This window comes from Carcharhinus amblyrhynchos, chromosome X (assembly GCF_965287045.1).
Source record: "Carcharhinus amblyrhynchos chromosome X, sCarAmb.v2.hapA, whole genome shotgun sequence".
NCBI classification, from domain to species: Eukaryota; Metazoa; Chordata; class Chondrichthyes; order Carcharhiniformes; family Carcharhinidae; genus Carcharhinus; species Carcharhinus amblyrhynchos.
Window position 1 is genome coordinate 9,769,842 of NC_137359.1, and position 17,514 is coordinate 9,787,355.

The 17,514-nt window shown below is 40.7% G+C and overlaps 1 protein-coding gene across 1 annotated transcript in view; it reads right to left on the reverse strand.

Moving 5' to 3' along the window:
- Positions 1 to 12,103, reverse strand: part of lima1a (LIM domain and actin binding 1a) — a 54,523-nt gene extending 42,420 nt beyond the window's left edge. The window contains exons 1-2 of the mRNA XM_080218074.1: positions 12,025 to 12,103; positions 6,768 to 7,250 (exon numbers count right to left, since the gene is read on the reverse strand). Of these exons, the coding sequence (XP_080074200.1) occupies positions 6,768 to 7,250; positions 12,025 to 12,039 (498 nt within the window). The 5' untranslated portion in view covers positions 12,040 to 12,103. The remainder of the gene's footprint in view (positions 1 to 6,767; positions 7,251 to 12,024) is intronic.
- Between the last annotated feature and the right edge of the window lie 5,411 nt (positions 12,104 to 17,514).

A 17,514-nucleotide genomic window follows, 5' to 3' on the forward strand; every position in this document is an offset into this window, starting at 1 on the left:
AGGGAGTCAATCAAATTGTCTATAGAGTCTGTGATGGTGGTTCTCTCACCACCTGCAGCAGACCCAATCTAGTACCTATGTCCTTTTAGGACTCTACTGGCTCAGTCAGTAGTGGTGCTACCAAGCCACTTTTGGTGAAGGACATCAAGTCCTCTACCCAGACCTTGTTACCCTTCATGCATTCTCCAAGCAGTGTTCAACGTAGAGGAGCACTGATTTATCAACAGGAGGTTTACTTGCCCATGTTTGACTTGACATCACAGGACTTCATGAGGTCCAGAGTCCATGTTGAGGACCCCCAGGGCAACTCACTCCATCATGCCACCAGCTAAGTCTGCCCTGCCAGTGACACAGGACGTAACTAGGGATGGTGTCTGGGACATTATTTGTAAGGTACAATATCATGAGGATGACTATGTCAGACTGTTACTTGACTAGTCTATGGGACAGCTCTCAGAATGAGGGAAAGCAAGATAAATTTCACCAGCTTCATATCTTTCATTACCAACTCTGCCTCGGTCAGCAGATTTGCAGTGCACTTTTCAAATGTAAAGTGCCTTAAATGAGAGTCACTACTGTTTATGGAATTCAAAATCTTCAGACAATCCAACACTGATGACTAATTTAACAGCTGTACAGAGACATTAAAAGGTATAGTTGATGTTAAATATTTGTGCTAACTATTTTATTAGTATTCCACATTCATCTGCTAGGCAAGAAGAAAGCACATGAAATGTTGTTAATGCCCTTAATTGTGAAATGGCACTGTTGTGTTTAGATCACAAAAATAATACACGAATGCTAGTGATCTGGAATTTGTTAAACATTGCTGAGTAAATTCCATAGCATTGACGGTAAATATATTCTGTTCAAAACTAAAATGTTACATTGGTAGACCAAATCAGATTGTTAATTAATTCCCTCCCCCATTCAGTGGTCATCTTCCTCCTCCTTCCACCCACCTACTTGAGTTTCAGCTCCTGCAAAATACTGTAAAATGTCATTACAATCAAAAAACCAGAATTGATAAAATTAAGAAAGATGAATAATTCAGAGGCTCAGAGTAAGTTTTAGTGTCACAAGTAGGTTTACATTAACACTACAATGAAGTTACTGTGAAAAATCCCCTGGTCGTCACACTCCAGCCCCTATTCCAGGGACAGAGGGAGAATTTAGCATGGTCAATGCACCTAACCAGCACATCTTTTCAGATTGTCAGAGGAAACCCAAGCAGACATGGAGAGTCTCTGCACAGACAGTGACCCAAGCTGGGAATTGAACCTGGGCCCTAGGTGCTGTGAGGCAGCAGCACTAACCACTGTGCCACTGTTTTCAATCCCCTACAGCAATAGGCTCATTGAGCAATCTATTGAGTTTTATGGGAGCACTTTAGAAGCCAAACCCTTCCCAAATCTTGGCAACCATCATCCTCAAAAAGGTCCCCATCAGAGAGAATACCCAGCACAGAATCAGCTGTACCTGTACAGCCTTCCAAAAATTGTGCAACTATACCCCCAACAAGAGAAAAAAAGAGCTTTGTCTACAACACTTATTGTCACCACCTTTGTATATGGCAGAAACAGTTGGGTTACAATCAAAGGCACAACCAGGCACTGGAGGATTTTCATCAGCAGCATCTCTGCAGGATACTCAAAATCAAGTGGTAAAACAGGCGGACAAACTACACACCCACAACAAAGCCAATTCCTGCTGAATCCCAGCCACAATCAATCAAAATCAACTCTGGACATCTGGGCACTGTGTGGCACAGCATGCCAAATAACTGGCTTCCAAAGCAGATCCTTTTTTCACAACTTAAGAATAGCACCTTAATACAAGGAAGGCAAAGAAAACATTAATCGCACTTTGAAGGCCCCACTGAAAAAGGAGATAAATCAGTGCAGGAGAGGAACCTGTAACAAACTGTACCACGCAGTGGCCCCTCACTCAACAAGCCACACAAGTCGGAAGCTGACTAGATAAGTTCTGCCGCAAAGCAATAACAAAACACAAAGAGCAAGCAAAACTTGACTTGAGAACTCCTCTTCCTCAGGGCAACTCTTGTTCACATGTCCAAAGACTCGTAGCTCCAGAATCAGCCTGCTGAGACACCTGGAGACAAATTACGATGCCTGGTAGCAGTCATCCTCATCGAGGGACTGATGACCTTGATGATCAGGCAAGACCTAGGACCCCAAGTCAGACAATTATCAGCTGGTCCGAACGATATCACAACAAAATCTAATTCTGTCCTCACTTGATATTCACACACATATTCTGGCCGCGGTCACCCCTGCACCACAATCAGGATGGAGAACCCTGGCTGGCTTAATCTCTCTCCTTGCTATTGTCGTACCTGGTGAAGATCACCTAACACAGCAAAAACTAAGGACAGAACCTTTGGCTTGTATGGCTGTATATCATACTTGGTACATTTACCAAGCATGTTACTGCAGGAGTCACTTTTGCCTCGTGATCAGAAACAGTTTGGGGTGTCAGAGACCAGGATAGCTGGTTCACAGCTGCTGAAATTTGATTTTAAGGGTCGGCACGAAGTTTTAAAAATTAAAAGCATGCAACTCATTCCTTGCAGGAGAAAGGGATTAAATTATTAGAAGACAAAAAGTACAGACAAAAAAGTTTGACACTACACAGAACAATCAGCAAGAAAGTTGGGGATATGAACCGTTGATAAGAGACTAATTCAGAGTATGAAATTTCCCCAGATCTTTAGGGAACCCTCATATCAGCTAGATGCCATTTGAAAAGATACTGAATACCAAACATGCAAGAACACAGCAGTCATCAAAGTGAAGTTACATACCAAAAGGCTCAGAGATACTAACCTAGTTCTCAGTGAAGTTTGGAAGAAGATTTTCATGCCCCACCCAGCCAAAAAGAGAAAAATATTTAAGGGTGACCAAGTAGTAACTGCCAAGCTAAACCATGTGCTCAAGATGAACAGACAGAAAGAGCCCAGTGTTTTGTTGTATGACTGCATACATCACGCGAATCATTTGACTTTTTTTAAAAAGTGATAAACACTTTCTCCCTTCAGTGCCCTTTCATGCGATTTAACCAGACCAGATCAGACAGGAGAGATTATAGATTCTTTCCCAGCTACTGTTTCTGCACCGTTAAAGCAGAGTTTTGCTTCCTGGTCTCAAGAAAACTGTTTCCTTAGATCAGGGGGCATGCAGATAATATGCCAACAGGCTAGCACATGAACCAGTTTGGCAAAGCAGTCCAAGGGTAGTCTCAATGTGAAGGAGGAGAAGATGAGTGATTAAAATGATTTATATTCAAGGGCATTCTTCTTCTTGAAATGTTTTCAGAGGTTCCAACAATTTGCCCTCAACCACAGTGGCTTATAGAACAACAAATCTGAAGTTACATGGTGCCTTTTAGGATTTCAGGACACCCCAGACATGTTTACAGCCAAGTACAGTCATTGTCACAAGGTAAGAAATTCACCAATAAATTGGCACAAAGCACGATTTCACAAACTTGACTTGTGTAGGCAAGTGCCCAGCCTCCACTTGGTAGCTTACTTGATGGCGTAAGAGAGACGAGGAACTTGCACTATGGACTATCAGTGGCCAACATCACCTGCATAAGGCACAACAATTGCTTCACTGACAGAAGGTGCATTTATTGTGGAAAAACCAACTATTGATGGCAACACTTCCTTTTCATACAAGAAACATGGGCTCCTTGTCACTGAGAACCATCCCTTTTGAGGCACTGCTCAGATCCATTAACTCTGAGCATCAGGAAAGGCTGGCGCGTGAACTTTAGCATCCTACACGTGTCAGGCTGCTCCAACCATTCCAACACAATTTTTAAAGCAAAATTCCTTCCAAGAGCGACAAAACTACTCATGAAGTTATACCAATTGTATGATACAAAATAATATCCATATCATAAATGTTACTGATAAAAGGTCAAAATGCTTTCATTTAATTTTAAAAACATTTTGCTTCATACTACAAGTCCCATAATTAAGGTAATAGGTTTAATAAGCAAAATTTTAAAAATTTAATTTGAAGGTTATATTGTATATCCACAATAAATCCAAAAGTCAAATAGTTACATTAACAAGTTAGTCGGCATCAGTAATTTCTAAATACTCCAATACATTATATCTGAGGTTCCCCTGCACAATCAGCTGATAAAGAAGGGGATCCCTGACAAATAATAGGCCCTCTGGAACTGTGGTCAGCTGCTTGGGGCAGACTGACGCCCTCGTGCATATAACACTTCAAGCTTTCAGGGTAAGGATTTGCTACATGTAATGTGAGGCCAAATTGAAGGATGTGCAAAGGAACAGAGAACAGAACAGTTCATCAGAGCACTCGGCCCTGTTCCCTACACAGCAGGCTGTTGTTCTCCTGATTCTTGCAAAAACTCAGTGAGAAAGTGGAGATAATGAGTGCCGAATTTCCACAACTGCAAAACAGCATTGGGCTTTAAAACGGTACACAAAGTAGCATGTCAAAATTATTCCAAAACCCACCCTCACTTTAGGTGGTGACCAGAATCCATTTGGAACAGATCTCTTACTATGATTCTTCAGATGTAGTGAGCAAAATACTTGAGCTTTACATGCTGAAAATATTAGCTTTCTATTTCTTCCACAGGCCAACTTTGAGAGAAGAAACAGCCTGCAAATATACATGCAGGCAACTTTCCAAATACCTCAAACTAATTAGAACAACTCATGAAGGTCCAGCAACACTGCTCTATCGGTGTCTAGATTTCTCCCCCTCTGGTTTGTTTCGTGGGCGGCAGGTGGAAAGGGACAGGTTTGCACTTCCAATTTACTGTCAAGAAATCTTAAGGTTCAACCACCAAATGTCAGTGGCTTGAGCTGCAAATTAAAGGCAATGTGAAATTTAAATTTCACAGATTACAGTGATTACACTTTCAAAAGCATTTCATTTTGCTGTGGAGCATTTTGGAGCATCCTGAAAGGCATTATATAGCTTTCACTTTCATTCACAGCCCACAAAATTCTACCTTACACAATTAAGGCAACAAAAAGATCAAACTATCTAGAACCATGTGACAAAGATCAGAAAATTTAAATTCCCAATTGGGCTTGACTTAGCTGATCTCAGCTGGGTTATGGTTGCGGCAAGGGCACTACAAATGACGTAAAAAGTCTGACAACACCAGGTTTTAGTCCAACCTATTTATTTGATAATAGACTCACAAGCTTTTGGGGTTAGCCCCTTCGTCAGGTGAATGGAGAGTTCTGGCCTCAGACAGAGCATATAAAGCACAGACAGTTTAGAGATTACTGACTAGAATGCGAATCCTTACACCTAACCTGCTGTTCAAGACCTGAAGTGGCTGACAATGTGAGTGGAAAGAGCATTGATCACAGTTTAAAGAGATGTGTATTGTCTCCAGACAGTACAGTGAGTGAGGTTTTGCAAACCCAGGCAAGTCACGGGGGTTACAGATGGGTTCATGTCGCACTATCTGTAACCCCCGTGACTTGCCTGGGTTTGCAAAACCTCACTCACTGTACTGTCTGGAGACAATACACATCTCTTTAAACTGTGATCAATGCTCCTTCCACTCACATTGTCAGCCACTTCAGGTCTTGAACAGCAGGTTAGGTGTAAGGATTCCCATTCTAATCAGTAATCTCTAAACTGTCTGTGCTTTATATGCTCTGTCTGAGGCCAGAACTCTCCATTCACCTGACGAAGGGGCTAACCCCAAAAGCTTGTGAGTATATTATCAAATAAATAGGTTGGACTAAAACCTGGTGTCGTCAGACTTTTTACTGTGTTTACGCCAGTCCAACGCCGGCATACCCACATCATGACTACAAATGACCCCAGCTCCCCCAACTACATGGAGAAAAATAATCAAGGGCACAGTAGAGAGAGGAAGGCAATCTACATCCATGAACCATAACCCCAAAATCTGCAAACAACTTTGGGAAAGGGAGAGGCGATCATATCAGAGCAGAAAGGAAGAAAATCATTGTGCATGTTTGAGCCAGCAATCCAAAAGAGATTTGCATCCCTTTTCTAAAGGTGATGGAAATTCATTGATATTTTTGGCCTGCAGGCGCCAGCATCCCCACCCTAAGTTACAGAGGATATGGGCTTTAACACCAAGTATGCACAGTCTATGTTACATTGAGGAAAAAACCCATCACAAACCGATGGTAGCCAGCATCAACATACAACCACTCTGCAGATAGGATCACCAGGTAGCATCATCAAGTAGCCTCCAAGATAGAGCGCCTTGGATTATCTTCATTGTCCTAGCCCATAGGCATCGTCATGGTACACCAAAATCAGCTAATGTAGTACAGGCAAGTGACTGATCCTGGTACTCTGGCAGTCTGTATTCCTAGTGTTTTCTTTTCGAGCAAATAAAAACATATTTTCCCCTCTCTTCTCAATTTAAAACTAAGTGAACAAATACCAGCTTATATCTAGAATTCAACTGTGGGATTTCCAGGCACACTTAAGAAAATGATGCAGCCCAGGCTGCTTGCACAAAGTCCTCTCTATTTCTGAAAAGTGCATCAAATGACAAAGCTGACCACTGCTTTTCTTAATTACTTCAAGAAGTTACTTCAAAATTGAAGCAATGAGTACAGTTGAACAAGTACAAATTCTAAAGTCAGAGCCACAAGGTCTACATTTAACTATTTTACTCAAACACACGAGCTCAGAATGATGAATTGTGCGCAAAGGAAGCCTCAATGCAAACAAATGACTTGTGGCAAACACACTTACCTTGACTGGGATTTCATGGTGTCTGTATTTGGACTGAATGTTTACTTCCCCCTTCTCAAACATCATCTTCAAGCTGTTCAGTGGGACATTAAACTTCTCGATTTTCGGGGAGATTGTCAAATCTTGTGCTGTTCCATTCTCCACTTTGTTCCCCTCTTTCACAAGCATTCTTTCCATCTTTAACTCAGCCTGGCCTTCACTCTCTATACCAGGATAAGGAAATCTGCTCAAGACCCCTGGGCTCCTGGGAGACTTGACTCTTATGGTGGTCTCCGAATTTTGATCCGACTCACTCAGAGGCACAAAGCTGGCGTCTGCTTTTGGGCTGACAGAAGCAACCTGAGCCCGGGAATCTGAACGATGAATTTTGACAGGCGACTTTTGAGGCACTGGCTGTGCTGAGGGATTTTCTGGTATTTCCCACTTCTTTTTCAAGATGCTCAATGTCCCTTTCCTCAGAGTCGGGGGAAGATTTTCAGTGTTCTGCAAGAAGACAGAATTTGAAACCCATTACAGAAAAGGAATGCCCACTGGATGGATTGAAAGTTTTGTTGTTGCTTTGCAAACAGGAAATAGTGCGCGCACACACACACACACACACACACACACACACACACACACACACATACGTGTCACCAGTGCTCTGAGTTACTTAGGCAGCTGCAATCATTTAGTGCTACAACTTGTACAGGCATTTCTTCCCTCAGGGTATAGCAAAGAGTCAGGAAACTGAAGCAGGAAATGATAAAACAGCAGGGTTTCCTTTTTAGGAAAAAGGAAGAACAATGAAGGGAATTGTTAAGGGTTTCACTTATCAAATTAAGTTAGTACATAAAACAAGTTTTATACCGTGCAATCCAAAAAATGGGGAAAAAAGTGTACTCTAGGATAACTTGGTATCCGAGGATCCTAATAGCACGAGGATGACCTGGTTTCAAATTTCCAACAAATAGAAGTTTCAACTTTGCATTTTCCATTTTAGGACAGCAACACTGGAATGCTCACTTAGAATCTCTCCAGATACCAAGCAACAAAGTGCAGCCAATGTATCCAGCAGCAGTTGGCAAGCAACATATGCACAAAATAAATTTTGTTTTGCTGCTGGACAAGTTGGTTTTAGATTTGCCAGTATAATCAGCGGTGGATTAAAAACCCTGAGCAGAAGATTTTACTTATGAACTACCTTATAGTCAGCATTGGATTTCCAATTTCTCACCAGGTGAGAGGCTGTTATTTCCAGGACATTTGCAACACCAGCAAAGAGCCATTTATTGCTTATCTGTAATATAAAAACGCAGCTCACCACTACCTAAAGACTCAAAACAGTGTTGAACTGCAGCCACGTGGAAGTCAGACTGGATGAGGATGCCAAGTTCCCTTTCTTAAAAGGAAATAACTTGCGTTTATGTAGCACCTTTTACAACCTCAGGGTATTCCAAAGCACTTTACAGCCAACCGAGTATTTAGAAGCATAGCTGTTGTTGCAATATAGGAAAAGCAGCAGGCAATTTATAGAGTTTCTCAAACAGGAATATGATCAGATTTTATTTAAACAATACTGGCTAAAAGGATAAATATTGTTCAGGACACTGCTCTTCAAAATACAGCCATGGGATCTTTCACATTCACGGCCTTGGATTAACATCCAGTGTAAAGTACACCTCCCAAAATATTGCATTAACAGTGTTAGCCTGGATTGTGAATTTAAGCTTCTGAAGCAGAATTTGAAACCAAGTCTTGTCTTTACAGCCATGTCCCTGCAAATTATTTTTTGTTGTGTGCAACCTATTTAAATGCATGGGCTCTTTAAACTGCTTTGTGCAGCCATACAGTAAATTACAAGGACTAATTTGTGCTTGGCTTGCATAGGAACTTCCAGGTTGCTGAGTCGAACAATGCTCAGAAAGAATTATGGCAATCAACCATGAACAGAGAGAAGATGAGGCAGTCATCTATCAAGAGGGACTGGAAAAATGTGTCCTCCCCTACTCAGTTTCAGTATGAACTTCAATAACTCTCAGCTCCCCAAGGTAACAATGTCATAGCAGTTCACAGTGGTCCCACTTGCATTGATCTAGGAGAACAGAAAAATGTATCTTTAAAACTGATGAAAACGTGGGGTAAGGCAGGAGAATGGGGATTAAAAAAAAAATCAGCCGTGACTGAATGGCAGAGCAGACTCAATGGGCCGAGTGGCCTAATTCTGCTCCTATGTTTTATGGTAATGCATTAGAAAGGTAAACTAGCACAGGAGGGGGACTAATTGCACAACTCATTTAAGAGCTGTCATGGGCACAATGGGCTGAATGGCCTCCTTCAGTGTTCAAGATTCTAATGGAAAGATGCGCAAATTTATGTAGCTGTATCTCCAATGGCTGAGTGAAATGCTAACTGGTATAGGGAAATGCCTCAAAACACAAAGTTGGCAGGTTCAGTCCCCAACAAATTCACAATCAATTTCAGTCAATCAAGCAGCTGTTGGCCTTGGGCTAGAGAAGGGAAATCAGTTGGGATTCTAGCTCGAGTAGCTATTTAGCAACTCATTGCAAAACAAACAAGGAAGAATCAAGCTCCACAATGATCACAGAATTGTTGCAGCATAGAAGGAAGCCTTTCAACCCATCATGTTTACGCTGGCTTTCCAAAAGAGTATGATGGTTTGGTGCCATTCTCTTGGCTTTACCCTGTACATTGTTGAATTCGAGAGGGAATTGGATGATTAATTGAACAGAAACAGTAATGCCAGCCTTTATTGTGGAAGGCAATACCTGGGATTTAAATCATGGCCATTTCTGATGGAATACCAGGGATACGATCAATGTCCTTGAAACCATACCCACAAAGGACTAAGGAAGGGTGCTGGGAAAATATAGGGAAGAAAGGAAAAAAGGAAAGAAAATATTGTGGCATCAACTATTCTTGCTTTCTACAATGTTCAAATTTTGGTGGTTACTTTTGATGCATCACTAGCATTGTCAAACAAAATGAACAAAAGCTCTACAATAAATTTTGAACGAATAGTTGTTTAGTACCACCTTGATTATTGCTGAAAAGACATTTTGCCAATCTGTTGTTTTGCACTCATCAGGACAACTCGCATGAATACCAAATGTTAAGGGAACAACAATTTATACTTCATGAGAAGAGAGCGCTTATTGGTTTGCAAGTGGACTCAATAGGTAGAGGTGTTGCCATGGAGAATGCACCAGTTAACTGATGACTGCATATAATAATACACAGGGTCCTATTGTTTGCAGGCAAAAAGCATGTACACTAATTATACTGGTTTCAACCAAAAATAGACAACAGCCATTTTCTGATTCATTCCCCAGGGCAACAACCAGAGTCAACCTGCCTATTTGAATTGAAACAAAACTTAGCAGTTAACTGTCAGTCATCAGTTAGCTGGTGCATTTTGCATAGCAACACCTCTGCCAGAATCCACCTACCAAAGTATAAACTGTTGCTCCTTTTACAGTTGATATTCTTGTGAATTGTCCTGATGAGTGCAGGACAAAAAAAACTTTGACAGCGTATTTCCCCCCCCCAGCAATACTTAAACTTAGAACAGCTTCACAAGTAGGTCAGCAAGCTATGCCAACTGAAAAAAAAGGACTATTTTCTAACCTAATTGTATACACTGAGCCAAAGGTTTACAGCTAAACTTTCTCTCATTCCTACTAGATACCAAATAGCATTACTGTGCAAGGGCCAAATCCAAGTTTGGTAAGTTAGCTGCAGCAGCAGAAAGGCACAATTGGCCTCAGCAATACCCATCCCCAACAATGGACGTGGAAATCTGTCATTGCACACCTCCATAAAAAAAAATTCTCTTTCAAAGAGAATTAATTTTGCACAACTAACTTGATGCTGTACAACATGCCAGGGAATAATAAACCTAAAATGTAGCATACCCTGGCGAGGCTTTAGAATCTGCTCGTCACAGCTTGCCCAATGAATCTTTATAAACATGCTAATCCTCACTGCAACTAGTAGAATATATATGCCTTATGCCTCCTGCTCCAACAATGTTGTACTTTGATTCACAAGCTCCACTGCAAGCCTCTTGCTTGAATCCTTTGTCTGGCTCTGAAAGGATTTTATACAAGAAAAATCAATTTTTTTTCTAAAATCTTTCCTTTAGTTTTGCCCAATGTAGTGCAAAGGATTTCATAATCTGTCTAGGCTACTCTAATGGTCACACAATAACAAGAACCATCTATAGCTTATAATTCTTTCAAACAACAAACAAACTGGCACAATGCCAGAACATCTTGTTGATGTAAAGTTTGCTTGTTCCATCTATGCTTTATGCCTGGTTACTCACTTCCTGTCATCACATCATTTACATAATGGACATACAGTCAGCACAGTCTTAACACAGCAGGCTTCAACCAGCGAAGCCTGCTAATTGAGCAGAGTTGGTCAAGTGGAACAGTAAAGCTACTGACATAACTAGTCAATTACATCATTGATATGCTGGGACATGTATTTGTATCTGGTAGAGTGGGGTGATGGATTGCAGACACACAGCAATTCTCTATCACTATATGATGTTAGCTATTTAAGATGAAGAAACATCTCTTTGATCCCCTTCTGAAGACAGGGCTCATGCAGTTCCACTACCACCCTTCAGAAAAATCAGCCAAATGATATCCTTTATGCACAGGTCTAAACAACAGAATTTGGAAGAACAGGGGCATCATAACCAATCACAATACTATCTGCACCAACAACCCAATACACTTTTCAGCAAAATTAAAATGAACCATACCTGGCAACTAGATATTCAAAACAGGAGTAGGCCATTTACTCCTTGCACCTGTTCGAACATTCAATCGGATTCTGGTTGGTTTGTATGTTAACTCCATCCAGCTGCCTAAACTCCCTTGGTAGCCCAACTTCAATAAAGTGGGGAAAAATGAGAAATAAGACAGTATACGCAGAGTCTAAAATATCCTCATCAAAATATTAAAACTTGACATCTTACAGACACTGTGGTCTTACCAGTTTCCAATACAACATTCTTAAACGATGATAACCAGCTGACTGAAGGACACCCAATTTAAATTTGTTGCAACAGTTCAACTAGATATGCATCAGTTATTAAATTATGCTCGACATTCCTTTTTTAAAAACAAAGCAGGAAGAAAAGTAGCCCCAGTAGCTGCTGCGATTGCTACTTTAATGCTAGCTCCTAAACATAATTCTCAAAAAGGCAAACAAACTTAGAATTGAACATTAGAAATAACTATACCTGCTTGCAATTCATTATCAGGTGCTTATACTCCTTTTATTTTACATACAGACAGTTTGAAAAAGAAAAATAGCCTGATAAAACCTGTAGGAATTAAAAGGGATTATTGGATAAACTGGGATAAACTACCTCAGAAATTTAACTCTTCAAATCCAAGTAGCCATGGTGTAACCCATGAATTCAACAAAAGGCCCAGGCAAAAATATTTGCATTTAACAGCAACTAAAAGACCCCTTTAATGGATTAACTTTACAAGGATGTAGGATGTGGGAGAAAGGGGAGCAGGTTTGTCTTTTTATTCTGCAGGTGGAGGTCCACCTGGTTGTCAAACGAGGGGCATGCACACGGTGGGTCGTGTGTGGGCTGCTCTTGGAGGTTCCGGGAGTGGCCTAGTACTTCGTGTCAGTGTGTGCGCTTGATCCTGGACCGGTAGACGGGCGCCGCAACAGCTCAGTGACTAGCACTGCTAGCTGTGCAGATACATGGATTTGGGCCTGTGTCTGTGGGAGTTTGCGCATTCTCCCTGTGGTTGCGTGGGTTTCCTCCCACACCCGAAAGATGTGCTCTTAGGCTGATTGGTTTACCAAATTGACACTATTCTCCCCTGAATCTGGCTAAAGTTAGGGGTTCCATTCGTAGACACGCAGGGTAGAATAGGTGTAGGATGATGCAGCGACACGGGCTCGTTGGGCCGAAGGGCCTGTTTCCCGTGCTGGGTTGTTCTTTGTTCTATGACTGACCTCAATGAGGGTCACCATTTTGCAATTCCCCACCACAATCATTTTTTAAAATGAACTGTTACTTACTAAACCACACATTTTCCCCCAACTTCCAACAGCTTTCTATTCTTGTGTTTTCCTGGTTAAGCAAACATTGAGTATAAATAAAAACTTTCCCTCCATCAATTTTCTGTCCCATTTTCCTTGCTCTTTGCACCCTTTAAAAAGTGCTGACCTTTACTTTGTCTACAATTCCACATAAAGTCTCACACTGTCCAAGTTTCTTCACATGTCAGATTGGGCACACAACCAAGCTTGATCCTATCTTCAGTGAATAACCACAATATGGGTTACTGGACAGCCAACAGTGATTTTGGCAAATTTTCTCCTATTTCAGTTGGCTTCTGATCAATTGTAGCACCTCCAAATTCTACCAATTAACTCAGCACAGCTCAGGAACCAAATATGGGATTCACCTGGTTCAAATGGCTTAGCTGCTCACCAATCCAATTTAGGCACTTGAGCAACAAATAACTCCTCGTTACACACCACCAGGTTCTCAATTAACTATGTTGTTGAAGTTTAGATTCTGCAAACTATTCTGACAGTTTCAAGTGTATCATTAGCACAGAAGTCAGTCAGTCTCTGGAGGAGCTTTGTGGCCAGTAATTCTTTATATGGGGAGGTAATACATCCAATGCAGAGAAGCTGAACTATATTAGTGACAAGAGTTCTTCATTGTTGGCCCATTTTTGGTTACAGTGTTTCCACCCAAGATGGCCACTGATACCCATCAGCACATGAGCAAGAATCCAGATGTTACTGCCAGAGCCCGAAGCCTGGATCTCAAGCGTGGCAGAAGGGAGAGAAAGCAATTTGCAGACAGCAAACTAAAATCCTCTCTATGGGATATTTTACTGTAGTTATATTGGTGAATGATTCAAAACTGTTTCACGATCCCAGTAATGCAAATAGATTGTAGGTTGCTGTTTAGACTATGTTGCCTTGTCTCACTCAGTAACTTACAATCCACTGACTGGGATAGTGAGACAGAGCTTGGAAACACTGACCACAGTGACTGCAAAAAACATTCCACAAGAAAGGGATTTTAGTTTCCTGTCTATAAATTCTTCCCTTCTACCCTCTGTAAAAGGAGCTTCCAAAATCCATCACTATCAATCCAGGATAGAAATTCAGGCAGTTTTTAAAACAAACTCAACCCCATGTCATTCTTCTTTAATAGCACAACCTGATTAACTGTTGCGAATGCTTCTTGAGTCAATGCAAATATATTCTATTGATGCTTTGGGGAAACTGACTCGTGTACATTTAGAACAAATCCTGCCAAAACATCTGAAAACGGTTAGGAGAATGGGACTACATGCAGGACAATGGACTTTGAGAAGAGCCCCTTATCGATCATGCATACTATAATTCCTGATTAGGTACATGCCAAGGGCATAAAAATCTGTTACATTGCAAAAGTATGCATTTATTTTTGGATACCAAGTGTCCATAGAGCAAATCCTTTTCACTGTACATCCTCTGCATGTGCAAGGAAGCACAAGTAAACCACTTAAGTAATCTGAAGATACACCTACTGCTTTTTTTCGTTCACTGCTTGCTTCCTCTGCTGCCTTCTGATACCTGAAGGAAAAGGGACTGGAATTAATATGGATTATGCAAGGAAGAATTTTAACACAACAGAATGCTGAACACCTCATTAGACAATTCATTAACAAAGGTGGGACTGTTTGCTTAAAAGCAATAGTACACTATGATATTTCAGTGTGCCTCCTCTTGCTTCTATTTTTTGACAGCAATTTTTGGTACAACTGCAAAAAAAAAGGTGGGGGAAGATGGTGTCAGAAAGAGCAAGAGAAAGCACGAGGGCAGCGCTTCAGAACCCAGTACTTCAGTAACTATATGGGTACAACTTTAAACCAGGGAAATGATCAGGGACCACACCATGATGTCCCTTGACATTTGTTGTCCAAAGCTTGGTGATGAAACAAAAACTTGGCTGACAAATTGCTAGTACATGTCAAAATATCCCTCCCTGCTTAGTATTGGACTGGATACAAGCATGGCATTCTAGCAGTGTTTTTAAAAATAGTTGTTAGCAAAAAATTCTCAGCCCTCCCCACACATATTAATCAGTGTTATCACTGGTCTTATTTGTAAGAGGTACTATCCATAAACCACCCAGTTTATACTGGAAGCAGAGTGACCATACACAAATTTAATCAAATCAATATTATACAGCTCAAAATGTTCTCTGGATGCAAACAAGATTTGAAGGGTTAAAATTTATTAATTCCACTGGGAGCATTTTACACAATTCACCTCAAATAGTTTGAAAACTTCAGATAAAAACTTGGCTTTCAATAAAGATACAAGAATCAAAAAAAGAGGTAATGTTTGAAAACTTCACGTGATGACCATTCTTATGTTTAACCAGCAGCATACGGCTCTCACGCTGATCAGTAACTAAAGTTTGCTCAGCTATTTAAATATCTTAAGAGGTAAAGTCACCAGGAAGATGCTGAGTTGTGTTTTGGACTCATGCTTACTTCTGTTGGGGAATTGGGGGGAAAATAAAGCAGAAATATTAGGGTTAGGGTCCCACTGCCTATCCAGGTGTCTTGTGCTGAACAAAGTAAAACTCATTTGCACATTAGGCAACAAAAGGACACAAAAGTTCTGTCATCCACAGTCCAACAGCTAGCCCGTACAGGGATAACAATAATTGTTGCAAAGGAGTCAACACCTTCAGCAGTAGAGGGAAAAGTAAATGGATAAAAAGATTTAAAAATACAGGGAGGGGCTGCCCATTTGAGAAACTCAATTGTTGTGAATATCTGGTTTTGTAATTCATGTGTTTGAGATTTAACTTTTAGTTTTGAAAACAATTTTTAGGCTGGAGATGAAAGTCCTAATTGCAAGTTAAAAGGAAACACTTGGGAACTGTAATTACCTCAGGTCTGAGTGTTTATTTAATGAGGTCAGGATTGGAAGAGAAAAGTTAAACAATAAATCAATTGTTTAAGTTTGTTACACTTTTAATAAAGCATTTAAATTATTCTATGTAATTCCCAGATGAAAAGCAGCTAAAAGCCATTGGTAATCAAGGGAGCTCCTTGGTGGAACTGGCAAATTTGGAGAAAGGGTGTAAACTTCAATAGAGATACAAACTGGTCAAAAAAACCAAAAGGCTGTTTTGAAGCTACAATAATTAATTTGCATTTGTTTGAAACATTCCAAACTATGCTGTATTGTCATGGAGATCAGCTGCATGGCATTCTTTTTGCCCCCAGAATTAAGCAGTCAGCAGTTCAGTTTGGAAAGAGGTAGGGATAGTTGCAACTTACATGAGTAGAAAGAGGTGGGGAAAAAAAGCATGAGGCAGGCCTCCACTTTAGGCAACAAGATACTAACTTTATTGTGGAATGCAGGTGGGAGCTCAACTTCACTTGGGAGTTTGTGGAAGGAAAGAGAGCCAGGAAAATTTCTCTAGCTCCACGCTAGGCAAATTGACAATAACCCTCAGTGGAAGGCATTGTTGCAGTTGGAGCTCTGAGCAGTCAGCTTGAAGAAGGCAGCAAAGGAATTTGCTAAGAGTTGTGGAACAGCTGCAAGCCAGGACAATAGAAATATTAGAAACCAGGGGTGTTTCTAATCTTTTGCTAAGGTCACTGAGCAGGAACTGCCAGTGAGGCTTAGACTCGAGCTAAAAAGCTCCAGATTTTAAGGCAGCTGTGGAAAAATTTGGAGCTGGTCCCAAGGAAGTGAAGGGCCTGATAAATTGCCAAAAACTCTGTAGGGTCAAAATAGAAAGAGAAAGGTTCAGTTGAAGATTTTAGCATAAAAGTATTTGTGGTTGTGTTTTGAGTACAAGGAATTACTTTAGTGTTAAATTAGTGCTTTTTTTAAGTTATAAAAAAAGCGTTTGTTTAAAAGTACAATCTTGCAGCATAATTTTTTTTCAGTCCATCACTGGGTGTTTAAATTTCTCCCAAAACATTAATGGTCTCCATAGAGATCGTAACATGATACATTGATTTAGTTTTCATGAAAGAAAGGGTACTGTTTTGGGGAGCAATAATTTCTTAAAGGGCAATGTATGACAGGAATTTCATTGCAAGAAAGTTACCAAAATCTATTTCAATAATCTGAACAGGCTACAAGTTGTATGCAAGCTTAGACACCACACACATTTTACATTACATTGTGTTTTTAAACCACAAACACCATGCATGTTTGAAAAGGAAGCATCCAACTATTATCTTGGTGGTGGTGTATAGCATTTTGTTTAACAGGGCAAGGAACAATTTTTTGCACTCCATCAAGATAAGATCAGGCAGCAAAGCTCATTTCCCCACGTACCAAGAATGGTCTACTTTTTTTCCAATACCAACTTTAGCAATGCATATCGGTGGCAACTTAGGCCCAAGTGGTCATGGAATTTTGCACTGGGTTGAGGCTATTCACTTAGTGAATTTGGGACAAGTGCATCCTTCAGTTTAAGACTGTGGGTTCAAATATGTCCGAATCCAGTCCACTAAGCAGACTCAAGATGGCCAAAAGGCAAAAATGTCACATGGCACATAAGAAAAACAGAAGCATTTTGTGTGCCTAAAAAGCTTACTTCATCAGTGAATGTAAATGTACTTACTTAGAAAAACGCTCCCTGAGGGCTGCTTGTTCCCCTTTTATTAACTATAGACAGCTCTTTGCAGTAATCCGCAGGGACTGAGAAGTCCATTGCCCC